Source organism: Sprattus sprattus (assembly GCF_963457725.1).
Source record: "Sprattus sprattus genome assembly, chromosome: 12".
Classification (NCBI taxonomy): Eukaryota; Metazoa; Chordata; class Actinopteri; order Clupeiformes; family Clupeidae; genus Sprattus; species Sprattus sprattus.
The window spans coordinates 19,547,110-19,572,109 of record NC_137910.1 but is presented as its reverse complement, the minus strand read 5'-3'; the positions used below and the strand labels follow the sequence as shown (position 1 = coordinate 19,572,109).

The window sequence follows — 25,000 nt, the reverse complement described above, 5'->3', positions numbered from 1 at the left end:
ACTCGTTGAGTGTTTGGCAAGGTTTTTACGGAAAGTGTGAAGTAACTATAGCAACAGTCTGAGCCATTTCTCAGGAGTGCTCTAAAAAAGATAAACAAGAGAAGTCTTATTTATAGTCAACACCTCTCACCTGGACCGTGACCAGCACCTATACCGCCTCCATGTGGCTGGTGTCTGAAACTACACCTGTGTCTCAGCTGCATGTCCTAAGCCAAGTGGTCTCAAGGGGACACTTGTTGGAATTACGTCAGAGACTAACAACATGTTGAGACAGCGGGAGGTTATCTGAGACTCTTATTCTGCCTGTCTGCGCAGGTCTGTGCTGCTCTGATGAAAGATGGGATCAGAGAGGTGGACAAAAACCACAGCCCAGCCCTGAGAAGCTGAAGGCTGACGGCGTGAAGAGGACCAGAGGATGCTGAGGCTCCGTGAGGAGTCTCCAGAGGAGACTCGCCTCCCTCACTTAAGGAGCTGACCAATGGAGCCTGACACCTTCAGTATTTCAGAAGTTTTCGGTCTTTGTAAATGTATGTGTGTGAAGGAGAGATAGAGGAGGTGTTTCTTTGTGTGTGTGTGTGTTTCAGAGAGAGAGAGAGAGAGAGAGAGAGACAAAGAAAGAGTTTATTATTTGTCTGCTTCAGAGACTGTTGGGAGATCCAGGTAAGGTTAGGGTCTGCAGGCTGCTGTAGTTCTGAGCCTTAAGCCCCAGCCTGGCGCTCAGAAAACCCCCTTGATGGGGATGAGTGCCTGTGCGTTTGAGCAGAGAGCAGAGACTGCAGTGTGACTCCGCAGAAAACAATATGCGCCCTTGTTCTCATCACACACACACACACACACACACACTCTTGCACGTAGGCACGCACATTCACACGCACTCCCCCCCACACACACACATGCGCCCACACACACGTACGCACGCCCGCCACAGAGACACACACACACACACACACACACACACACACACACACAAACAAACACACTCCACTCACGCCAGCCCATAAGGGCTTAGTGCCAATGTCTGTGCTTCATAAAGCAAGCCTGAGCTTGTTATTAGACAAGGCTCTGCTACACTTTGTTTTTGTATCTGCGTACAAGATCTCTGCTCTATCCTGTGTGTGTGTGTGTGTGTGTGTGTGTGTGTGTGTGTGTGTGTGTGTGTGTGTGTGTGTGTGTGTGTGTGTGTGTGTGTGTGTGTGTGTGTGCGTGCATTTGGCTGTTCTTGAGTAACAGCTACATAAATGAGGCGGCTACCTTTGGCTGTTATCCACCTCGGACACTCCAAAGTTTGAGCGAGCTTGTGAGTGTGAATTCATTCAGGAAGTGCAATAGTGGCGTCTAGACGTGCCCAGAGTGCTGGCTTGGCCAGGTTTTAGTGTTGTCTGTCTGTCTGTCAGTACAGCTTCGTAAGAGACCTGTTGTCAATTGCAGTACATGAGATAGTGTCACTGTAAGTGGAGAACCTATGGTGTGCATTCAGTGAGTCGTCTCCAGTTATTTCCAAACCAGGACTGTTTTTGTTTTTGAAGGAAGGAAGGAATTCAAGGAGTTCATGGTCGGCGTGTCTGTTTAGACTATTTCTGTTAAACATTTTATTTAAAGTTGTATAATTCTTTTTGTATTTTAATTTAAGCCTGGATCATTTAGTCATTTTTTCTATTTCTGTTTCTTTCTTTCTTTTATTTTTTTCAAAACTCACTATTGTACAGCTTTCCTACATTGTACTGCTAATGTGTGTGTGTGCGCACACACACACACACACACAGAAACACACACACACACACACATATATATATATATATATATATATACATACATATATATATATATAAAATATTGTGAAATGAATTGTTAGGCTACTAGTCTAAATGTGTAAATATATATCTCAATAACAGAAGGTACTGTTGCACGTGTGTTCATTTTTGTACTTTTTTTTAAACCAACAGAATAATCAGACATAAACATTCTGTTAACACTCATCCTAATGGAAATAAAAGCGTATATGCTTTACATTTTTAAAGATATAATCAGATATGTTTTACATTTTATGACACAGCTGGCAAGAAACATTGATACTTGCTTGGCATACCTCTTACTTTCCAACTACGTAGGGCATTAATATCCTCAATTTTTAAATTGTTGCCCTTTCAGTCCTTTGAGTGACATATTGGACAACGGTTTTTATTATGTATATTCTTTTCCATTTTCATGACAAAGCCTGCACAAGCCAACTGTACAGCTGTGTATTGTTATAGCAGTATCTCACAGCACTGGAAGGCCTGGTCTAGAACAGACCAATAACCAGATGTGATCCATGTGTTGAACTTCTATACAGAGTAGGCCCTTGTTTACTTCTCCAGTAACAACAACAACAACAACAACACATGGACTGACTCATTTTATACCAGATTGTTGACACTTTTGTCACAAACATGCGCAGTTCACACAAGCAGCCCTGACCTCACTCAGAAGTACTTCTGTGTGAACACAACAAATAACGGCACTCTTTGTAACACAAAGCTTTTCACTGGAAAGGACAAAAACTGAGTAGTTTTGAAAGACATCAGCCATGAATTATAACTGTTTTGGATGATTAAGCATCACTGCTTCAGTAAACTTCACTTTTAAATGATGTGATAATCCCTTGTTTACTGAGAAGGCCATGATTGTTCTAGACCACTATCATTCCTAATATGATATCAGGATGTGCATGCTATACTAAAATGATCCACTCAATTCTAACATATTCAAAAATCATTGGATGTCCTCTAATACTTTATGTAAAGTACCTTACAAATCTGATGGTTTTTAAGCATGTGGGCTAAATCCATGTATAAAAGCTACAATGGCTAGTTGACACACTCAAATCATCTGTAAAATGAAGGCATTCATATTCATTAATTGGTCAACGTCGGTAGCGTTTCAGCTTTCACCAGTACATGCTTTGTTTGCAGTGAGACTTCAAACTGATTGACAACCACAAATGCAAAAAAAAGATCTTCACATAACTAATATAGACAATCCATTTTAAGTGTAACATGTTAAAATAGTACAAGGACCAGTTCGGCTATAACTAATGGTAACAATCAACACTCACCTTAAAACACAAATACAACACAGTACCACTTTAGGTTTGTTTTTTTCTACAAATAAATTATTTAAAAAAAAAACTCAAACAAACTTACAAAATATATGTACAGGCTCAAATATACAACTTCAACTATGTTACCTCCTGGCCGACATGAATACAACTTCTGTCTATTACAATAAAATGTCTGTGTATTATATATAACATAACATTACTACAATAATCATCACGTGGCACAACGGTCCATCTCTTGCTTGTCGGGTGCTGTGACATTGGAACAGCCGTGACACTGTACAGCTGGAAGTTCATGTTGACATAGCGACCTACAGGACTACCATAGGCAAAACACACACACACACACACACACACACACATACACCCACACACACACACTCTAAGCACTGTTATTATCACTGACTCACCAATAATGTTTAAAAGCAAAGGCTCAACTAAGAACATCACCAGTCCACTTATAATCCAGTACTGAATAAAACTCAGTACTGGCTGACATGCCGAGCAGACGGCGTTAAGACAGATCCAGATTTAGCTCAGTGAAGAGTCCATACTCGGCCATTAGAAAAACTAAAGTAACATTGCACTTTCACACAGGAGGAAAACCAGCAACCAGGAAACCAGCCGTCCATTATAGCTCTAGCCTCAGATGCAGGCAGTGCAGTGGGCAAAACACACCTCCTACACAGTATGTGTCCTTACGGTCCATGGCACAGAGGTGTGTGTGTGTGTGTGTGTGTGTGTGTCTGTGTGTGTGTGTGTGTGTGTGTGTGTGTGTGTGTGTGTGTGTGTGTGGAGGGCAGGTGGGTAGGTGAATGTTAAGGTGCTGTAGGTGCCTGGGTCTGGCCAGTGCTCTGCCCATGCCTGCGCTCAAAGGGAGCACACAGACCTGTTTGCCTGGCACAGAGGGAGCTTGACAAGGAGGTGTGTGTGTGTGTGTGCGCACGAGCGCGCTTGTGTCATTAGCTCCGTTTCATTTGTGGACCTTCCAGTTCCACAAGAGCGGGAGGGGCCAGGAGGGAGGGGAGAGGGTGTGGCCAGGCAACACTCTCTCCGCCCCCTGTCTGTTCTCAGCCAACCACGCCTTCAGGCCCTCTGATAGACATTCTGTTGCCAGAGAAAATACACATCAGCGCATGAGGAGAGCAGGAGGAAAAGTGAGCATTTGCACGAGCACACCTTGTTCTACACATGCTGTACAGAGAAAAAACACCTTAAAAAAACACTGAGTCTTTGAAGATATGAGTTAAAATTGCCAACTCTAGCTTATTATAAAAGGAACCACGTGCAGTTAAAACATTAAAAATAGTAAAAAGGTTTTATTCACACTTAAAGACCAGTTTTAGTACTTTTTAAACGGTTAAACTGATCAATTGGAAAAGCAACCATGTAGCAAAACCTAAAATGATAACATCAGCATTCACATTCCTCATCTGCACACACTGAAGCATTAGTATCACTGTCCATTAATCCTTTTTTAGCTGAAGAGGCCGTTTAAAGCAAGCTAGCTAACACAAAGGACATCGTTTCTTGTCACTGTTCTTAGAAGTACACCAAAGCTACCCTTTCTTATTATGTTGAGGATTCTGTGTGGAGTGCTCTTGCTTGTCAGCTCTGATAAGGAGTGGAAGCACAGCTGATAAGACTGGAAGGAAGTGCTCGTGAGGTAATGCTCACCAGGGGAAAGTGGAATTAGGCCCATAGTAGGACTGAATAGTAGGATTTTAAACAGTGACAGAGGTGAATCAGAGGTATGGACTCATTTGAAAAATACCACTGAATTATCAGTGGAAAATCAGCGCAATTCAAAGATTCTCTTCATTTTCTACATTGCTTCATGGCTGGCTTGGCAATATGGCGTCCAGTGACTGACGTGTTGGCCTCAGAATTGAGATAAAAAGTCATAGAACAACATTTTTAACATAATTACTGTAAATGAGCGTGCGCACGCGTGTGTGTGCGTGTGTGTGTGTGTGTGTATTGAAGTGTGAAAGAAAGTGTTAGTAACCGTACCTGTGGGTGGGGCGGAGGCCGTGTTCACTCCAAAAACACACACACACACACACCCGGCCGTGCGCCCGCTCGCTCACTCACAGGTCTCGGTGAGGTGGAGGCAGCATGCGGCCCTCTCCTCCTTACTGTGACTCAGCTCCAGGCCCGCATGGGCCCCCAGCCACACGCCCCGGCTGCGGCCCGTCAGCCGCTTCAGCTCCCCGGCCAGAGACAGGCCCCGCCGCCGGTCGTCACGCACCGTCTGTACACACACACACACACACACACACACACACACACACACACACACCAACACGCGCAACACACCCTGGTGAACATCTATAGTGTTGACAATCTGAACTATGAGGTGTATAAGGAGTGCGATGAAGTTTATGAAAGATTGAGAAAGTGAGAGAGAGAGAAACTCTAATGCTTTATTATTTATATCTATTATTGTTTGTGCGCATTTGTCAGGCTAATAAAGCACATTTTTATTTTAATTTTAAAGAACTGGTGAGAGAAAGAGGGAGTTAGCCTGCATCCGCAACACAATAAATCATGATGCCGAATATTTCAAATGACCCAAAATATCATCACACTTCCTATGTGAGAGACCCACTTATAGGTACACAAGCCTGAAAATAATGTGTCAGTGGTTAAACATCTAAACCTCGACAGTCTACATCTGCACACACACACACACACATACAAATCTACCTGCACCTGCTCTTTCAGCTTGAGGGTGAATCTCCCTGCTCCACACACACACACACACACACACACACACACACAGCCTACCTGCACCTGCTCCTTCAGCTTGAGGATGAACTTGCCCGCCCCCTTCCAGCGACTCTGGGCCTGGAACACACACTCGTGGTCACCCAGCACCCTCTGCACAGATTTGGGTGGGGCCCTCCAGCCCGGCGTCTCCTTGGCAACCTCCTCCATCAGGACGTAGTTACTGGCGTCAGTTGGAGACAGGGGACCACTGGAGTGCTTGGTTTTACTCAGAGTCTGGAAGCGTGCAGGAGAAGAGGTAGATGATACAATTTCACTGTACACTTTAGATACCGAATTCTCTTCTACACATTACTCCTATATACAGATGATATATAAAAATCTCTCCCGACTGTCCCGTAAAATCTAAAATGATGTGTGTTACAATGACCCTTATTCTGAACTTTAACCTCCGCACTCCAGCCCTTCTTGGCCCCATACCAAATGTGCATTAAAAAGGGATCAACACATGGTGTCTTTGTTTTGCAGGTTTCCTCCACAAGAGGCTTTCTACATACAAATATGCACACACACAGAGCTTATGATACATACAAACACATGCACACACACACAGAGCTTAGGACGGGAGACACATGCACACACACAGAGCTTAGGACGGGATCTGGAGTAAATCATGCCACATGTATTACTGCCACTACATTAGACTCCAGCCTGCTGGAGGTTGGGGCGGTCTTGCCCTTTAAAGAGGGTCTCTGATGCAGTGGCCCTGGCCCCGATCACCAGCACTGATACATGCCAATCTAGCATCACACATGTTTGCATTGGCTCCTGCTCTCAAATCCAACTGGAAGTGATGTTCACTGAAAATGTATGTGAAGGGGGTTTTGCTATCATTGCTAATCTACTGTACACTCAGATTATAGCATAGATGTATCACCTTGGACTGGATTACTTGATTGGACATATAGTTGATACAATGAGATTATTAAAATAAGGAAAATGTGGATTCTGTGAAAAAAACACAACATAATAATTAGAAAAAAAGACAAATGAACAGCTCCTGGGATACCTGGTGAATGATGTCCTGTGCCGTGCTGTGGCGCGTGGCTTTGATGACGGTGCGCGGCTGTTCAGGGGAGACGTCATGAACGTGTACGAGGAAAGAGTCCTCGTCCACAACTCCGCTGGTTAGATCCTCTTCTCCTTCTGCCACTGGGCTCGTCTCGTTCAGGCTCTGCAGAGAGGGAGGGACACACGAGGAGGAACACTCCTGGTCAACTGCAGCTGCAGAGATGTTGGTCTTTGACCAGTAAAACAAGAACAGCTTAAGGTGTTTGAACTGAACCCTTTCTTCTTCCCTTTCTGAACCCTGAACCCTTTATGACCTAAGGTCCTTTGCATAAAGGTGCAACAACAAGGATCATTCTTCAAGCAATGAGTTGTACAAAAAATAATGCAGTACATTTTAACACCAGGAGGGGGAGCTCTTGGGAAAGACAATTTGGTGAGTACAGTAAAAGAGAAACCTATACAGTAGAAGCAACATTCTTTGGCCAGGACATAGAATAAGCCTAAAGCACTCAACTGAGAGTTTGTGTAAGAGAGATCAACTGAGAGTGAGTGAGAGAGTGTGAATGCAGAAAAAAAAAAAAACATTTTTAAAAGTTTCATTCAAACTCTGTATCCTTGTTTGCACACATTCTAGTTGTAGGTTGCTGTTTGTAGCAAAAAATCACACAGACACACACCTCCTCTTTAGTCTTGAGGCACAGCCGGGCCAGGTACCCTTCCTCGGGGTTCCAGCTGTTGAGCACCTTGAGCACCTCCTCCTCGGGGCCCAGTACCCTCTGTAGAGGGAGCTTACCCCGCGCCTCCCCACGCTCCCGAGTCAGCGGCTGCCTCTCCTCCAGCAGGAACACGTCAGAGAGAGGGGAACAGGATGGCACAAGCTGAGGAGGGAGACACAGTGAGAGTCAGGAGGAGCAGCAGGAGCCGCAAGCAGGAGGAGCAGGAGGAGGAGCAGGAGCAGCAGAGTTAACACACCAGACGGTGTCGGTAGACACTAGAATTACTTAGAACTACTTCCTGGAAGCGGATCGTCTGGCCTTCCACCCATCGTTTACCAACAGATGGCTAATGGCTCTGGATTAATTTTAGGCAGCTAACAATGTTGTATGTAGCGCATATGGCACAGCATCTACATTTGTCATATGTGTTTAGCACCAGTTCAGCAATCAAAGATAAGTCCTTAAGTGGGTTAATCATGTGGAGTTTGTATTTATCACTGTGCTGTGTGAGTAGGTGCAATTAGTGTGAAATAAGCTGGGAGGGAGAAACCGACAGAGAGAGGGAGAAAGAGAGAGAGAGTGAGAGAGAGAGTGAGAGAGAGAGGAGGCGAGTGATAGAGAGAAAGAGAGTAAGAGAGAGAGGGGGAGAGAGAGAAAGAGGGAGAGAGAGGGAGGGAGAGAGTAAGAGAGGGAGAAAGAGAGAGAGGTAGTGAGAGAGAGGGGGCGAGTGATAAAGAGCAAGATAGTAAGAGAGAGAGATAGGGAGTGAGAGAGAGGTTCTATGGCACTTACTTTACTGGTGAGTTGTGCGACTGTTGTCCTCTCACTCACACTCAGCACAGTGAAAGGTTCTGGCCCTGGGGCTCCATGAATGGTCACCTTATACTGCACAGCAGCCCGCCGCTCCTCTGTGCTGAACAACTGCCCAGGGAAACAGCATGACATTACACCAGAGACATGCCAGCCAAGCTAGGACAGCACACTAATGATCGCTAATGGGCGCTAATTGTGGTGGATGTCTGATGGGTTAATGGTACATGTACTTAAGAAGGGAACAGGAGCACTGTCAGGTCATAGAGGGTCTTGCATGGTTTTGCATTTTATGTCTTTTCTAGCAAAGGACAAATATGATGTTTTAATCCCAAAAAGTTGAGTAGTCGAAGGTAAAAAATGTCTGGAAAGAGCAATTTTTGTCAATCTCAAACTTCTCAAGGAATTTGTTTCTTATATTGGTGGTGGACATAGTTTTGATGTAATTTGCAAAATGTGTTATATTGCTATTATAGTGTGTGTGTATTTACAGCGACTCTTTATATAGTTTATCCGAGTGAGTGTGATCCATGTCTAGAACAGAGTGAGTGTGATCTGTGTGCATGTGTCTGTGTATATATGACATATACTGTACATATACATGTACTTTTCAAATTTTCCACATTTTGTTTTGTTTCAGACATAAATAGATTCAACTTTTTTTTGGGGAGAAGGCAGTGGCTTGTAGGATTATTTCCAAGAAGACTTGAGGCTGTCCTTGCTGCCAAAGGTGCTTTAACCAAGTAATATGTGAAGAGTCTGAGTTATTATGTAAATGTAATATTTCAGTCTTTTTAATAAATTCACAAAAAACTCCAAAAACCTGTTTTGTGGTGTACTGTGTGTGCACTGATGTAAAAAACTAAATTAATTAAATCCATTTTTAGATGAGTGTGAAACAACAAAGTGGAAAACTTGAAAGGGTCTGAAAACGTTCCGCATGCACTGTATATATATATATGTGTGTGTGCGTGTGTGTGTGTGTGTGTGTGTGTGTGTTTGTGTGTGTGTGTGTGTGTGTGTGTGTGTTTGTGTGTGTGTGTGTGTGTGTGTGTGTGTGTGTGTGTGTGTGTGTGTGTGTGTGTGTGTGTGTGTGTGTGTGTGTGTGTGTGTGTGTGTGTGTGTGTGTGTGTGTGTCTGTGTGTGTGTGTTTGTGTGTGTGTGTGTGTGTGTGTGTGTGTGTGTGTGTGTGTGTGTGTGTGTGTGTGTGTTTGTGTGTGTGTGTGTGTGTGTTTGTGTGTGTGTGTGTGTGTGTGTGTGTGTGTTTGTGTGATCTGCCTTGAGCCGTGACTGACCCCGGCCGCTGGTAGGGTGTTGCCAGTGGTGTTCTCGTCGGCCCTGCGGATGTAGATGAAGAGGCTGGAGATCTCTAGAGTCTCGTTGTGCTGGTTCCTCAGCTGGAGGTGTCTGTAACCTGAACACACACACATGCACATACGCACACACACAGACACACACACTTTTTAAAATGACACACTTACTTAGTGAATGAAATACAGTTTGTCAGTATTGTAGGGTCAGTCACAAAATGTTTCCAAATACACTGCCAAAATACACTAGCAAACTAGTTAGCTTAAATCAGCGGCAACTATGCTGTTTTACTATATAGCGGCAACTATGCTAACTTTAAGCATGTTAGCTCACCAGTTTTAGACTAAATCTCTACTACTGCTTTAAGTTGGGTCTTATTACAGGACTACACAATATATAATACAATATATATATATATATATATATATATATATATTATATAATGGAATATATCATATATTATATAATAAAATATATAATATAATACAATACATAATGTATAAACAACATAAAATGTATATACAATACACTGCAGAAGGGTTCATCTGGGCACCCTGACATTGGCATTGAACTTTAAAACAGCAAACCATTCAAGGTCACATGGGCAATGAGGAGCTGTCCCAGACATACTTGATAATCATGCACAAGAATGTGTGGCCTGTTTGGACTTCATTAAAGTGTTACTACAAAACAGGCGTGATGGACTGACGAAATTCACAATGTTTGTGTGAATGTCTCCCATAAGCCTGAGACTTCTTTACAAGGCCACGACACGAGGGACTGGGCACTGATTGGGCTGTGGTGGGCAAACATTTGAGCTCCCTCACAGTCCGTCGGCAGGAATGACAGGAGCTGAATTTAGATGGCGGGGCAGACACCGCGGGGTGAGAGAGCAGAGGCCAAACATGCAGAAAATCTGCTGTTATGGAAGCAGACTGTCACATACTTCCTCTTCAGCTGCCTGTAACTACATGTCACTAGTACACACACATACACACAAACACACACACAAAGAAGTCACTGGGCCTCACACAAAAAGGCCGCTCCTAGGCTATACCCATGATTGGATGTGAGAGTGATGGACATGTCTTTCTCGAACACACACACAGAGACATAAAGACAAGCAACAAGTACAGATGTACAAAATCGATCATCACAACAATTATCAAAATCCAAATTAAAATGACACTCTGTGGGAATAGAGGGCATCTCCATCAACAAGGTCAGAGTTCGTCCTTAAGGGCCGATGCAATCCCGACCACACCTGTATTCTTTCCGGTCTGATCTCACCTGTCCTGAGTGCTTTGATGGGCAGCACCTTCTGGGCGGTGACCTGCGAGCTGCTGTGCTCCACCACGGAGAAGCGCAGGAAGGCCAGGTCCTCCATGACCACGGGGAACTGGAAGCTCTGGCCCCACATTGGGTTCAGAGCGTTCCGGTGCGCCGCCTTGGTGCGGAAGTGAGCCGCATCCGCTGGCATTCCCAAAACATCCACCTCCACACACGGACTGGCTGAAGTGTTCCCGGGACACACGTTCTGCCCGGAGATGATCTAAAACAGAACCGGCACAGAGGTAGGAAAGTAGAGGGAGGAGAGGAAAAACATTCGTGAGAATTAAAGACATTTTCATCTGTGCAGCACAATGTGTGTTTATTGCCATGGCAACAAACCTGTGTGTTCTTCAATATACCACTGTCAGTGTTTTCACTGTCATGCCAACAGGGTCTGATTAAACAACATGAGCAGGGACAGAGCCTGTCTAAAATGTGTGTGTGTGAGTGTGTGCGCGTGTGTGTGTGACTGTGAGTGTGTGTTAATGTGTGGTTGTGTGTGTAAATGTGTGCGTGTGTGTGTGTGTGTGTGTGAATGTGTGTGTGTGTGTTTGTGTGTGTGTGTTTATGTGTGTGTGTGTGTGTGTGTGTGTGTGTGTGTGTGTGTGTGTGTGTGTGTTTGAGTGTGTGTGTGTGTGTGTTTAAGAGTTACTGTGCTCTGTTTCATGATATCTACAAGCAGAGGTGACGAAAAGCAGTTGAATGTGGAATAGTCCAAACATCCCTATCCCTGGTCCCTGTATGAATTTCAAACATTCTTACATTCACACACACACACACACACACACACACACTCACACACACACACATACACGCACACATTCTCACAGGGCCATTCTTTCAGCATGTTCACGCACATATAGCAACTATACACTGATGGACGTAAAAAGATGATCTCTTTAGTAACACAAGCAAACTTTAAAGCAAATCCACGGGCTCTTCCAGAGAAATCGGACTGCGTGTATCAGTGTGTATGTGTGTGTGTGTGTGAGTAGGGGAGGTTTCCACCGGTTGTTTAATCAGAGTCAGATTTATTGGCCAAGTATGCCAATACACAGATTATACACACATAAAATACACTGGTAATTTCCTGGCCCATGAGGTGCTGGTTAGACTCACAGTGAGGGAGTACTGAGCAGGGCACAGCCCCTCCAGGTCTCTCTCCAGTGGGCTGAAGTGGCGGTAGAGAGGGCAGTTCTTGTCCCACAGCACAGGGGGCTTTAGCACGTAGCCACAGCTGCCCCCACTCTCAAACAGAGCTGAGTTCAGATGCAGGGGCAGGTCTGGCAGAGAGGGAGAGAGCGAGAGAGAGAGGGAAAGAGCGAGAGGGAAACATTTTTCATTCATGATTTTTTCTTTTACTAACATTTTATGAATATACTCTTTTTTTCATTACTTTCACTGCTCTGTGTCAACATATTGTTGGGTTTGGCAATACTGTTACACAGTCATGCCTATGAAGCTTGTCTGAATTTGAACTTAAATTTGAGAGAGAGAGAGAGATATTGATAGATAGACAGATCGATAGAAAGATAGATAGACAGAAAGTGAGAAAGTTTCTGTTTACTATCTCTTCAAAAGTAGCCAGAAAAAAAGCTGAAATAATTGTATTATTTTATATAATTATACGTTTTATGTAAGTGACCTGACATTTAAAAAAAAAAATAGGGTTTTGCTTTTTCAGTCCACAAATCCCACAGATTAGAGCGGAAGAGAACATCTGAGGTTTGTGTTATCTGAGAAAATTCAGCTGGCACAGATAACGGAAAAAGAGAAAAATAATGTCTGACTGATGGGGTCCAGCCATTGTGCTTGCATTTGTTAAAACAACAAAAAGAGTCGGATGCATGACAAATTGGGTTTAGATTCTCAGATCCTCTCAAAGACCCAGTAACCTTTCCTGAGTACGCAAGACATCAGAGTAAGACATGTGTACCACTCAGGCTGAAATATAGCTTCCCTTACCTGGCAGATTACCATCCAAAAAACGCTATACTATGCATTATTCTATAGATCAGCCATTAGTCTGGAGAGAGACATTGAAATGTAACTGGAGCAGTGATATACTCAGACATGGAATATAATATGTATTGGTATGTTATACCAATGGCATTATTTGTATTATTCTTTAAGAAAGTTATTGGCCTTACGATAATCATAGCTAGACTAAATATAATATATTATAGAACGTTTTATACAATTCTGTATAGAATCTAGAAATCAAGAATCTGAAGGGCTGATCTGTAATAATTTCATAAACATTGGTTTCAAGGAGCCTAGCAGTGATTAGGTTTAGGCCAGGGGCGTTATAGATCGGAGATGGTCCTTGTTTTCTGTTTATGATGGGACATGCATCAACACACAAATGCACACACACACACACACACACACACACACACACACACACACACACACACACACACACTCTCTCACCATCCGTCTGGTAGTTGAGTGCCACCAGCTGAATGCCGTGCAGCCAGAAGAGCAGTGGGTTGGGGTTGGTGGAGTCGATGCGGGTGGCGGCCGGGTAGGTGCGCAGCATCTGGCTACAGGTGTGCTGCATCAGCTTCTGCGAGTAGCGCCGGCACAGGCGCTTGGCGGCGTTCTCGTTCACCGAGCTCACGTGGTAGCACTTGGGCGTCCGGAAGAGTGCACTCAGAGAGTGTGACGAGCCCACGGTTGGCGAGGTCGGCTCCTCCCAGCTCAGACGTGAGCTCTCCAGCATTCCTGTGTGTGTGTGTGTGTGTGTGTGTGTGTGTGTGTGTGTGTGTGTGTGTGTGTGTGTGTGTGTGTGTGTGTGTGTGTGTGTGTGTGTGTGTGTGTGTGTGTGAAATAAATGTGCAAAATAAAACACACTGTACTGAATGAGCTGACAAATTGAAGATCAAATCTCTTTCTCAAATATGAAGGTTTTATGCTTTTAAAAGAGTAAGACAAAGAGAGAAAGAGAAAACGAAAGAGAGACAAAGAAAGAGAGAAGGAATATGTGGCACTCAAGAGAGAGTCACTTCATCCTTTTATTAGTTACTCACTGAATAATATAGCCACAAAAACGTTGTACTAGTTACCAAAACTTAGCTTTTAGAAAATTCAAAGAAGAGTAAAAAATATGGGATGAAATGTTGAAAATATAAGAAACACAGACAGGAATAGAGAAGAAATAGAGGGGAGAAAGGTGGACAGAGAAAAGTTGAAAGACAGCGAGAGAGCGATTGAGGTGCATGATGTACCTTTCCCTGAGGGCCGGGTGAGGGGAACAGGGTCTCCTGGGATACTTTTTCCTGGAGCGTTCCCAAAGATAGACTTCCGACTCTTTCTGTCCTTCCCTCTGGCTGAGCCTGATGGAGTCAGTGTGGATAGCCCTGTTCCACACACACACGCACGCACGCACGCACGCACGCGCGCGCACACACACACACACACACACACACACACACACACACACACACACACACACACACACACACACACACACACACACACACACACACACACACACACACACACACACACACACACACACACACACACACACACACACAAAAACAAACACAAACAAACATATTTGGTAACACTTTATAATAACCCTCCGTAATAAACCATTTATGAAGCATTTGTTCATAGTTTGTTTATCATTTACAAATCGTTACCCCAACATTTACAAACCTTAGTAATGTATTTGTAAATGAGTAGTAATGTATTTATGAACCTGTTTTCTAATGATCTATAAGAGTTTTTTATAAGGACATTAGTTAGCAGTTTATAAATGAGTATTAATGTATTTACAAACATTTTTCAAATGCTTTTCTAATGATCTATAATATCATATATAAGGACATGAGTAAGCTGTTTTGAAATGAGTACAGATGTGTTTGTGAACATGTTTCAAATGATTTTCTAACAATCTAAAAGATCATTTATAAGGACATTAGTAAGCTATTTGTAAACGAGTAGTCATGTGTGTATGAACATTTTTCAAACCATTTTCTAATTATTTATAAGATCATCAATAAGGTATATAATAATGGTCTGCTCACATTTTGTAAATAATTTACAAATGATTAAGCAAGCAAGTTTCAATGAGTTAGTAATGCTTCATAATATCCTTTATAAGGTATGTGCTGATGGTCTGCTCACCATTTATGAGTCATCATGAATAATCTTTGTCATGCATAAGCTATCGTCCAATTCATACGTGAAATAATATGTGAGCACATGTAACACCTTAGTTTATGCTTAATATAGGTTTTTAGAAACCATTTACTTACCATTAGTAACGTGTTTCGCATGGGCTGATATGAAGTGGGCACTGTCTATACTTTATACGCATTTACAAATGGCCAGTAACTGAGGAACATACTATAGAAACCATTTACTAACCATTAGTAAAGTGTTTTGCATGGGTTAATATAAAGTTGCCACTGTCTATACTTTATAAGCATTTACAAAAGGCCCGTTACTGAGGAACATACACTATAGAAACCATTTACTTATCATTAGTAAAGTGTTATGCATGGGTTGATATAAAGTTGAGACTGTCTATACTTTATAAGCATTTACAAATGGCCTGTTACTGAGGGACATACCATTAGTCAACACTTCTGCAGCAACAACTCCAAAAATTACCTCAAACGTTAGGTTGTTAAACATATCAATGGCAAAAACACACAACACAGCATCGAGGGAATGGAAATTGAAAAACATTTATTTAAAAAACTACACTAACAATAAATTCACATTTAAACATGCATTCTAATATGCTAAACACAACAGCAACAATGGAACTTTAAATAAGGGGATCAGCTAGTTTTTTTTTTATTAATTGCCAAAAGTTTGCCAGACTCTTTATATGCTTTTAATTTGGTTACAATGCTTTCGTCCCCCTCTATGGCATCCTTACACCTCTGTGTAAAACTAGAGAGCTCCTCCGTGGAGGAAGAGTCAGATGACGCGTCGGAGGAATCAGGCCCTGACTTGGATGAAGCGCTTGAGTCGGTTTTCTGCGACTGACTTTTCTTCGCCTCTGGTGGACTGCCCTTGTCCTTTTTTCTTGCTGCTACAAACAGACAATGACAGAGGATGATTAGTGGAAAATATAGGCATGTGGGTGGCACACTAGTAAGTGTGATGGTCTTTGGAAGATAGTTTTCTGAGTTCAAACTAGAACAGGTCGATGCAAACGTACGTGAGGAAATTACTAGTATGAAACCACTAGTGTCAATCAACAAAAACACGAAGAGAGTAATGCTAGCAGGAAAATACAATTATGCACTTACATCATCAGTAACGCATACAGCAACACAATGTTAACTTTATGTACTTAGCATTAGAGATTATAAGCACACGGTATTAGACCATGAGGGCACGTATGGGCTGGCACGAAAAGGTTTCAAGTTCCCAAGTGTATTGTCAAATATGGCAAATTGACTTACTCATAGCCAGTTGTTCCCTCAGGAAGTCGCTCTCAAATAGTCATGTCTTTCAGCATCTCCTGCTGCCAGTCCAATTTCTGCCTGGCCATCTCCAGCTCATGGCGCAGTCTAGTTGACGTCAATTGGGCATTAGGAGCGAGTGTGGTCCTAGCTAAATGTTTGGGGGAAAGAATACAACTTTTCAATAAAAATGTTCACACCGCTAATTTCCAATAATCAGGTTAATCATATGCAAATTCAGCGAGAAGGGAAATAGTTTTGTTAGTCTCAGGTTACTAGCTACGAAGTGTAACAGGTGGAACCAACCATAGGAAAAAGTTATATTAAATGAAATGTATTATTTAATTAAAGCTTCAAACAATTATTTCACACTGAAACACTTTCCAACCTGTTCATGACAATATTCTTAACACAGATACCTGTCCTACTCACCGGTGAGTTCTTCTAACTGAAACAAGGCACAATAACCAGAACACAAAATATCATTGCCCCGTACCAACATGCACTAAATCCACTGTGTGTTAATAACACTAGCAACATACATTCATAAATGCAATAAACTTATATACATAAATGCAACAAAAGAACGTTTTGTCCATTAAACACATTACACAATCAAAATTCAATGTTTTTCACATTCACTATGCTGTTCGTTGCACTGTTCTGTTCAACGTTTAGTTCAAAATGGTTGAGCCACGGTCATCAAAGTGTATGGAAATGTTCCCAAGATGCATATTACCGTCCCGGACACTTTGCAGCTCATTGACGATGTGGAGTCACAACGGGGAGGGTATTACTTACCACAACATCAATCAGTAGCGTGGGAGAGGGAGGGAGAGAGAGAGAGAGAGAGAGAGAGAGCGCGAGCAAGCGTGCTCCACGCACATCAGGGGCTGTAGTGGTGGAAACGGCTAGCTGTCCTCGTTCGTTGGCGTGGTGTAGTCTCCGATGTTGGCGACGAGCTAGTTTCTAAATATTAATACACTTTGCTAGCTAGCGAGGACATTCCGCCTCACACTACAACGTGCTATACTTCTTAGCAGTAACACCGGGCGATCTTCAGAGCTGGTGATGTAAATTCTTGCTTCCTCCACACGACCACTCTACCGTAGTTCATCTGTAACATCCGTAACACGGACACTAACAGACTTAACAAACTTCGTGCTAAACTTGCAATTAACTGACTTATCCTACCGTCACTCTTTCTCAATCACATGTGAGCTATCCGGGCGCCGCCATCTTCTCTCTTACATTCTCCGTTTGCCCCTTGTCCCGCTCTCTCCATTGGCCCCTGCGATAACTTTGGGATATCAATCTCTGTTCCACACCCAATAGCACCACAGAACTTGACCATAGGTCCAGCCAATCAGTGACTGGAAAGTTGGTGCACTGGCCAATGGAGTGAGCGGAGAGGGCGGGACAAGGGGCAGACGGAGAATGTTAAGAGAGAAGATGGCGGCGCCCGAATAGCTCACATGTGATTGAGAAAGAGTGACGGTAGGATAAGTCAGTTAATTGCAAGTTTAACTCCAAGTTTGTTAGGTCTGTTAGTGTCCGTGTTACGGATGAACTACGGTAGAGTGGCCGTGTGGAGGAAGCAAGAATTCACATCACCAGCTCTGAAGATCGCCCGGTGTTACTGCTAAGAAGTATAGCACGTTGTAGTGTGAGGTGGAATGTCCTCGCTAGCTAGCAAAGTGTATTAATATTTAGAAACTAGCTCGTCGCCAACATCGGAGACTACACCACGCCAACGAACGAGGACAGCTAGCCGTTTCCACCACTACAGCCCCTGATGTGCGTGGAGCACACTTGCTATCTCTCTCTCTCTCTCCCTCCCTCCCTCTCCCACGCTACTGATTGATGTTGTTGAGCTGCAAAGTGTCCGGGACGGTAATATGCATCTTGGGAACATTTCCATACACTTTGATGACCGTGGCTCAACCATTTTGAACTAAACGTTGAACAGAACAGTGCAACGAACAGCATAGTGAATGTGAAAAACATTGAATTTTGATTGGGTAATGTGTTTAATGGACAAAACGTTCTTTTGTTGCATTTATGTATATAAGTTTATTGCATTTATGAATGTATGTTGCTAGTGTTATTAACACACAGTGGATTTAGTGCATGTTGGTACGGGGCAATGATATTTTGTGTTCTGGTTATTGTGCCTTTTGTTTCAGTTAGAAGAACTCACCGGTGAGTAGGACAGGTATCTGTGTTAAGAATATTGTCATGAACAGGGTGGAAAGTGTTTCAGTGTGAAATAATTGTTTGAAGCTTTAAATAATAAATTTCATTTAATATAACTCTTTCCTATGGTTGGTTCCACCTGTTACACTTCGTAGCTAGTAACCTTAGACTAACAAAACTATTTCCCTTCTCGCTGAATTTGCATATGATTAACCTGATTATTGGAAATTAGCGGTGTGAACATTTTTATTGAAAAGTTGTATTCTTTCCCCCAAACATTTAGCTAGGACCACACTCGCTCCTAATGCCCAATTGACGTCAACTAGACTGCGCCGTGAGCTGGAGATGGCCAGGCAGAAATTGGACTGGCAGCAGGAGATGCTGAAAGACATGACTATTTGAGAGCGACTTCCTGAGGGAACAACTGGCTATGAGTAAGTCAATTTGCCATATTTGACAATACACTTGGGAACTTGAAACCTTTTCGTGCCAGCCCATACGTGCCCTCATGGTCTAATACCGTGTGCTTATAATCTCTAATGCTAAGTACATAAAGTTAACATTGTGTTGCCGTATGCGTTACTGATGATGTAAGTGCATAATTGTATTTTCCTGCTAGCATTACTCTCTTCGTGTTTTTGTTGATTGACACTAGTGGTTTCATACTAGTCATTTCCTCACGTACGTTTGCATCGACCTGTTCTAGTTTGAACTCAGAAAACTATCTTCAAAAGACCATCACACTTACTAGTGTGCCACCCACATGCCTATATTTTCCACTAATCATCCTCTGTCATTGTCTGTTTGTAGCAGCAAGAAAAAAGGACAAGGGCAGTCCACCAGAGGCGAAGACAAGTCAGTCGCAGAAAACCGGCTCAAGCGCTTCATCCAAGTCAGGGCCTGATTCCTCCGACGCGTCATCCGACTCTTCTTCCGACTCTTCCTCCACGGAGGAGCTCTCTAGTTTTACACAGAGGTGTAAGGATGCCATAGAGGGGGACGAAAGCATTGTAACCAAATTAAAAGCATATAAAGAGTCTGGCAAACTTTTGGCAATAAATTAAAAAAAAAACTAGCTGATCCCCTTATTTAAAGTTCCATTGTTGCTGTTGTGTTTAGCATATTAGAATGCATGTTTAAATGTGAATTTATTGTTAGTGTAGTTTTTTAAATAAATGTTTTCCAATTTTCCATTCCCTCGATGCTGTGTTGTGTGTTTTTGCCATTGATATGTTTAACCATCTAACGTTTGAGGTCATTTTTGGAGTTGTTGCTGCAGAAGTGTTGACTAATGGTATGTCCCTCAGTAACAGGCCATTTGTAAATGCTTATAAAGTATAGACAGTCTCAACTTTATATCAACCCATGCATAACACTTTACTAATGATAAGTAAATGGTTTCTATAGTGTATGTTCCTCAGTAACGGGCCTTTTGTAAATGCTTATAAAGTATAGACAGTGGCAACTTTATATTAACCCATGCAAAACACTTTACTAATGGTTAGTAAATGGTTTCTATAGTATGTTCCTCAGTTACTGGCCATTTGTAAATGCGTATAAAGTATAGACAGTGCCCACTTCATATCAACCCATGCAAAACACGTTACTAATGGTAAGTAAATGGTTTCTAAAAACCTATATTAAGCATAAACTAAGGTGTTACATGTGCTCACATATATTATTTCACGTATGAATTGGACGATAGCTTATGCATGACAAAGATTATTCATGATGACTCATAAATGGTGAGCAGACCATCAGCACATACCTTATAAAGGATATTATGAAGCATTACTAACTCATTGAAACTTGCTTGCTTAATCATTTGTACATTATTTACAAAATGTGAGCAGACCATTATTATATACCTTATTGATGATCTTATAAATAATTAGAAAATGGTTTGAAAAATGTTCATACACACATGACTACTCGTTTACAAATAGCTTACTAATGTCCTTATAAATGATCTTTTAGATCGTTAGAAAATCATTTGAAACATGTTCATAAACACATCTGTACTCATTTCAAAACAGCTTACTCATGTCCTTATATATGATATTATAGATCATTAGAAAAGCATTTGAAAAATGTTTGTAAATACATTAATACTCATTTATAAATTGCTAACTAATGTCCTTATAAAAAACTCTTATAGATCATTAGAAAACAGGTTCATAAATACATTACTACTCATTTACAAATACATTACTAAGGTTTGTAAATGTTGGGGTAACGATTTGTAAATGATAAACAAACTATGAACAAATGCTTCATAAATGGTTTATTACGGAGGGTTATTATAAAGTGTTACCACATATTTTTATATGCATAGCAGAAAATACATACCCACAGCCAGACACACACACACAGGTCAGAGTAATCTCTCTCTCACACACACAGGCATATACAGACACTCACATTAAAACAGAATCAACCCATTTTTGGGGTTACCATGTAGTCATTAGTGGTGTGTGTGTGTGTGTGTGTGTGTGTGTGTGTAAGTGATAGTCCACACACCTGGGAACTTGACGGCCTGGCAGTATATGATGAGATCAGAGAGTTCCTGAGCGATCTGCCGCCCCTCTTTCTTACTGCGCGGCAGATTAAACTCCTCACTCAGATCCATATCAAAGATCTGACAAGCAAAATAATGAGACGAGAACAACATGAGACAAGAACGAGAACAACAGTGAACTTCCACGGTAACACAGGGAAGATGAATGTGATTTCTTCCTGTGGTGCCAAAGCTAACATCAAAGGTAAGTTGTACTGCAATTGTGATGAAATATAATATATATGACACATTCATCCAATCACAGTGTGGCTAACCTTTCCTTTACTCTGATTGGCTCCTTCTCCCTTCTTTACCCTCTTGGGGATTTCATCACTTGATTCAAACTGGAATTTTTCACCGGACAATGACAGTTTCCCTTCTGGTCGGTCCTCCAGGATATTGTCTAGATAACCACACAGAAAACACACACACACATTAGAAGAAAGATGTATTCTTCAACCAAATCACAACTCACTGTATCAAATTCCCAACTCAAACCAGCACAGACCATGCAACATTCTTTCTAGTCCAAAGCACACACACACACACTGGTTACACTGCATAGAAGCTCTCACCAACACCAATCATTCACAATTCAAGAAAGCCAGCCATCGTTATTTTCACAGCACTTAACTCCACAAAAGACAACAACAGTAGAGTTCATCATCAGTTCATTTCCATTGCTTGTGTGTCTGAATGGACCGAGAGGGTTCAAAGTTCAAAGTTTTCTTAATATGTAATAACCTGTGCTGTTTGTTAGTTTGTTTATTTTCTCCTTTCATTTAATGTATCCATGGTTTTAATTATCCTTTTTTACTATTGTCATTTATTTTTTAATATAAATGTATCATCTTAGTAAACTGCTTTGGCAATTTTTCTTTAAAAAAAGGTAATTATGTAAAACAATAAAATAATTTCATCTTTATTCTGGCTACTTTAAAAAAGATAGCAAACAAAAACTCTCTCTATATATATCAAACAATCTATCTATCTATCTATGTGTCTATCTATCTATGTGTCTATCTATCTATCTTTCTCTCTTTGTGTGTGTCTGCCTCTCTCTCTCTCAAATTCAAGTTCAAGTTCAAACTAGCTTTTTCATGCTTTGAGTCCCATTGAGTTGGAAACTGGGTTCATGCTCAATGCAGGAGTGCAGTTACAGTGAAGTGGCCTGGCGGTCCGAGCGCATCTAGTCTGGCAGTGAGAGGGGCCTACTTCCAGCACACATGGAGAAGATTAAACTCCCATCACATGGAGGAAGGCAGACGGGGGTCCTGAGAACCCAGCTGTCCCTACGCCCCTTCAGACGAGCCCCTACCACCCGCAGGGGTCACAGCCCGCCGGAGAACACAGGGCTGATGACGCTGGCCGTCCTGTTTATCCATGTGGGTATTTATACCAGTACAAACATCCCCAGACCCCCACCTCTCTCTCTTCTCTCTCTTCCTTATTCTCTCTCGCTCTCTCTCTCCCCATTCTGACCTCAACCTTTGCCCTTAGGCTGAGAATACGTCTGGTCGGGGATTCCCCCTCTCCTCTACTTACATCACATCCGTGATGCATGGGTGTATTACCCATCGTGCCCCTCTCTGAGTGACCTTAAGAGACGGGATAGTGTGGGGGTGCAGTCTGCGTTTCCTTACTGCCCCTGGTACAGGGAAGCATCATTCAGAAGAACACACCTGACCTGCCTCACCATTATGCTGACCCTTTAAGGGATCGGACACACAGACACACACACAAACAAACACACACACAGACACACACACACACACGCGCACACACACACACACACACACACACACACACACACACACACACACACACACACACACACACACACACACAGTGGCACAAACTGTCTGACACAAACCAGCTGTTATATTGCTGTATTGTGAAATGGCCAGAGATTAGACAGAAACTGGGGAGGCTCTGTGTGTGTGTGTGACAGAGAGAAAGAGAGAGAGAGAAAGTGTGTGTCTCAGTAAGGTACGAGTATAAAACTGAAACTCATGCAACAAACCCACAGTATTATCACATTTGCGAGGGGGAGGAAACGCGTGGATTACAGAAAGGGAGCCAGTAAGGTGAATGAGAGGTCACAGAGAGAGAGTGAGAGAGAGGAGCACAAAGCATGCAGAGGGACTGGCCAACAAACAAGATGGGCGTTCAAAATTCACACTGATGATTTAGGCATGTTGTCATGTGTGTGTGTGTGTGTGTGTGTGTGTTTACCTTCTTGACCAAACAAGGCAGGAGAAGTAATGAGGACGTCAGCTAGAGGGGGGGGGGGGGGGGGGGGGGGAGTCAATCATATGGGGAAGGAGAACAAAAGAAAGTGACAAGAGAGAGAGAAAAAAAGAGAGTGAGAGGCATGATGATAAGTAGAGTTAGGAAAGCCTACACCTCTATCAGATATCAGGCGGGAACAGAAAGAGAAGGAACTGCCCAGCCAGAGAACATAGGGAGTGGAGCTGAGATATCCTACACGTCTCAGAAGAGCTACAAAAAGGGGGGGTAACAAGGCTTGTGTACATGGAAGAAAGAACAGAAGAGGATAACTATCAGCAAGAAAAGAACAGCCAGCGATCACTGGCAATGCATGTTAGCATTTGTAAAGCATGCCATAAAGTGGGTCGAGGACCTAACACTGAGCTCTGTTCAAGCACAAGCATAAATCCTTTCTACAGCTAATTCTAACATTAATCTGGATTTGTTAAGTCTGATAACGACATAAGTCTCTGGCAGAGTATCTAGGCTAAAGTCCAGAGTTTGCTAGAAGAACCCATGGCAGTATGAGTGTTATAATGGGCCAAATGTGTCTCAAATTAAAGCACTTAAACCTCATTCTGTGGCTGGTATTTTAACAATTAAACCTCATATGTATTTTTTTTCTCAAGTTGTAATGTATTATTCTTTCAATGTTTTTTTTGTTTGTTTGTTTTTTTCAAAAAGTTTTCTAATTTGCTTTGGACAAAAGCTTCTTATCCACCAAAACTGTGAACTGTCATCGACAGCAGAGGCAAAGGGGCTTGTGCTATTGAGCCGTGGGAGGCTCAGTGACTATAACTATAGACTGGGCTGTGATCTAAGACACTTTGAGAGGTCTGTGTGATGCCAATACACTACTTCTCCACTCACCGTCAGACAGAGACTCGTAATCGTAGTCGTATTCATCTTCCTCCTCCTCTTCCTCGTCATTGGCACCAGGTGAGGTCATGGGTCCATTACTGGCCTGAGCCTGCATGGAGGCCAGCTGATGAGCCTGGAGAGGAGAAGAAGACCCTCATCACCAACACCAACCCTGGCATCATAACATCACAACACCAACACTGGCATCATAACATCAAAACACCAACACTGGCATCATGACAATCACTGTGCTTAATTCAGCTGTCAGCTAATAGGCAGGAGGGTTTGTGTTTTAGAACGTCCAAAGAGGTTCCAGAGTTTATAGAGTTAAGGAAAATGTTTGTAATGTTAACATCTATAAAACTATGGCATGTGTGACAACTGAGTTGCGTTTTTTCAGCATCTCAATCATGAAGGTGTGGACTTGCCTTCTGTTTGAGGATATCCACTGGCGCTTGGTGAGCTTTTAACTTTTTATTTTTCAGCAAGATCTTCCCTCGTAGTTGCCATGGTGATGGGAGCAGAGGCTCATCAGAGAAATCGCTCTCAAACAGGAATTTAGTCGCCAGTTTGTCCCCAAACACCGTCTGCAGGTGCAAAGTGATCAACACAACAG

General features: G+C 42.5%; 2 protein-coding genes across 6 annotated transcripts in view; one reads left to right on the top strand and one right to left on the bottom strand.

The window, feature by feature from the left end:
• Nucleotides 1–1,753, top strand: part of tbc1d12a (TBC1 domain family, member 12a) — a 22,061-nt gene extending 20,308 nt beyond the window's left edge. For both annotated transcript variants that reach the window (XM_080848372.1, XM_080848371.1), the window contains one exon: nt 316–1,753. In XM_080848372.1, coding sequence (XP_080704498.1) covers nt 316–387 — 72 coding nt within the window. In that variant the 3' untranslated portion in view covers nt 388–1,753. The remainder of the gene's footprint in view (nt 1–315) is intronic.
• Nucleotides 1,754–3,009: 1,256 nt separating this feature from the next.
• LOC308372987 (1-phosphatidylinositol 4,5-bisphosphate phosphodiesterase epsilon-1-like) overlaps nt 3,010–25,000 on the bottom strand; it is a 39,202-nt gene continuing 17,211 nt past the window's right edge. For 2 of the 4 annotated variants that reach the window (XM_080848367.1, XM_080848368.1), the window contains 16 exons: nt 24,813–24,971; nt 24,394–24,517; nt 23,488–23,529; nt 21,528–21,655; nt 21,216–21,333; nt 14,298–14,429; nt 13,501–13,794; nt 12,187–12,350; nt 11,026–11,287; nt 9,720–9,838; nt 8,407–8,535; nt 7,576–7,776; nt 6,897–7,061; nt 5,888–6,103; nt 5,237–5,351; nt 3,010–4,204 (listed from right to left, as the gene is read on the bottom strand). In XM_080848367.1, the coding sequence (XP_080704493.1) occupies nt 4,071–4,204; nt 5,237–5,351; nt 5,888–6,103; nt 6,897–7,061; nt 7,576–7,776; nt 8,407–8,535; nt 9,720–9,838; nt 11,026–11,287; nt 12,187–12,350; nt 13,501–13,794; nt 14,298–14,429; nt 21,216–21,333; nt 21,528–21,655; nt 23,488–23,529; nt 24,394–24,517; nt 24,813–24,971 (2,502 nt within the window). In that variant the 3' untranslated portion in view covers nt 3,010–4,070. The remainder of the gene's footprint in view (nt 4,205–5,236; nt 5,352–5,887; nt 6,104–6,896; nt 7,062–7,575; nt 7,777–8,406; nt 8,536–9,719; nt 9,839–11,025; nt 11,288–12,186; nt 12,351–13,500; nt 13,795–14,297; nt 14,430–21,215; nt 21,334–21,527; nt 21,656–23,487; nt 23,530–24,393; nt 24,518–24,812; nt 24,972–25,000) is intronic. The other 2 variants (XM_080848369.1, XM_080848370.1) reach the window with 1 other exon arrangement.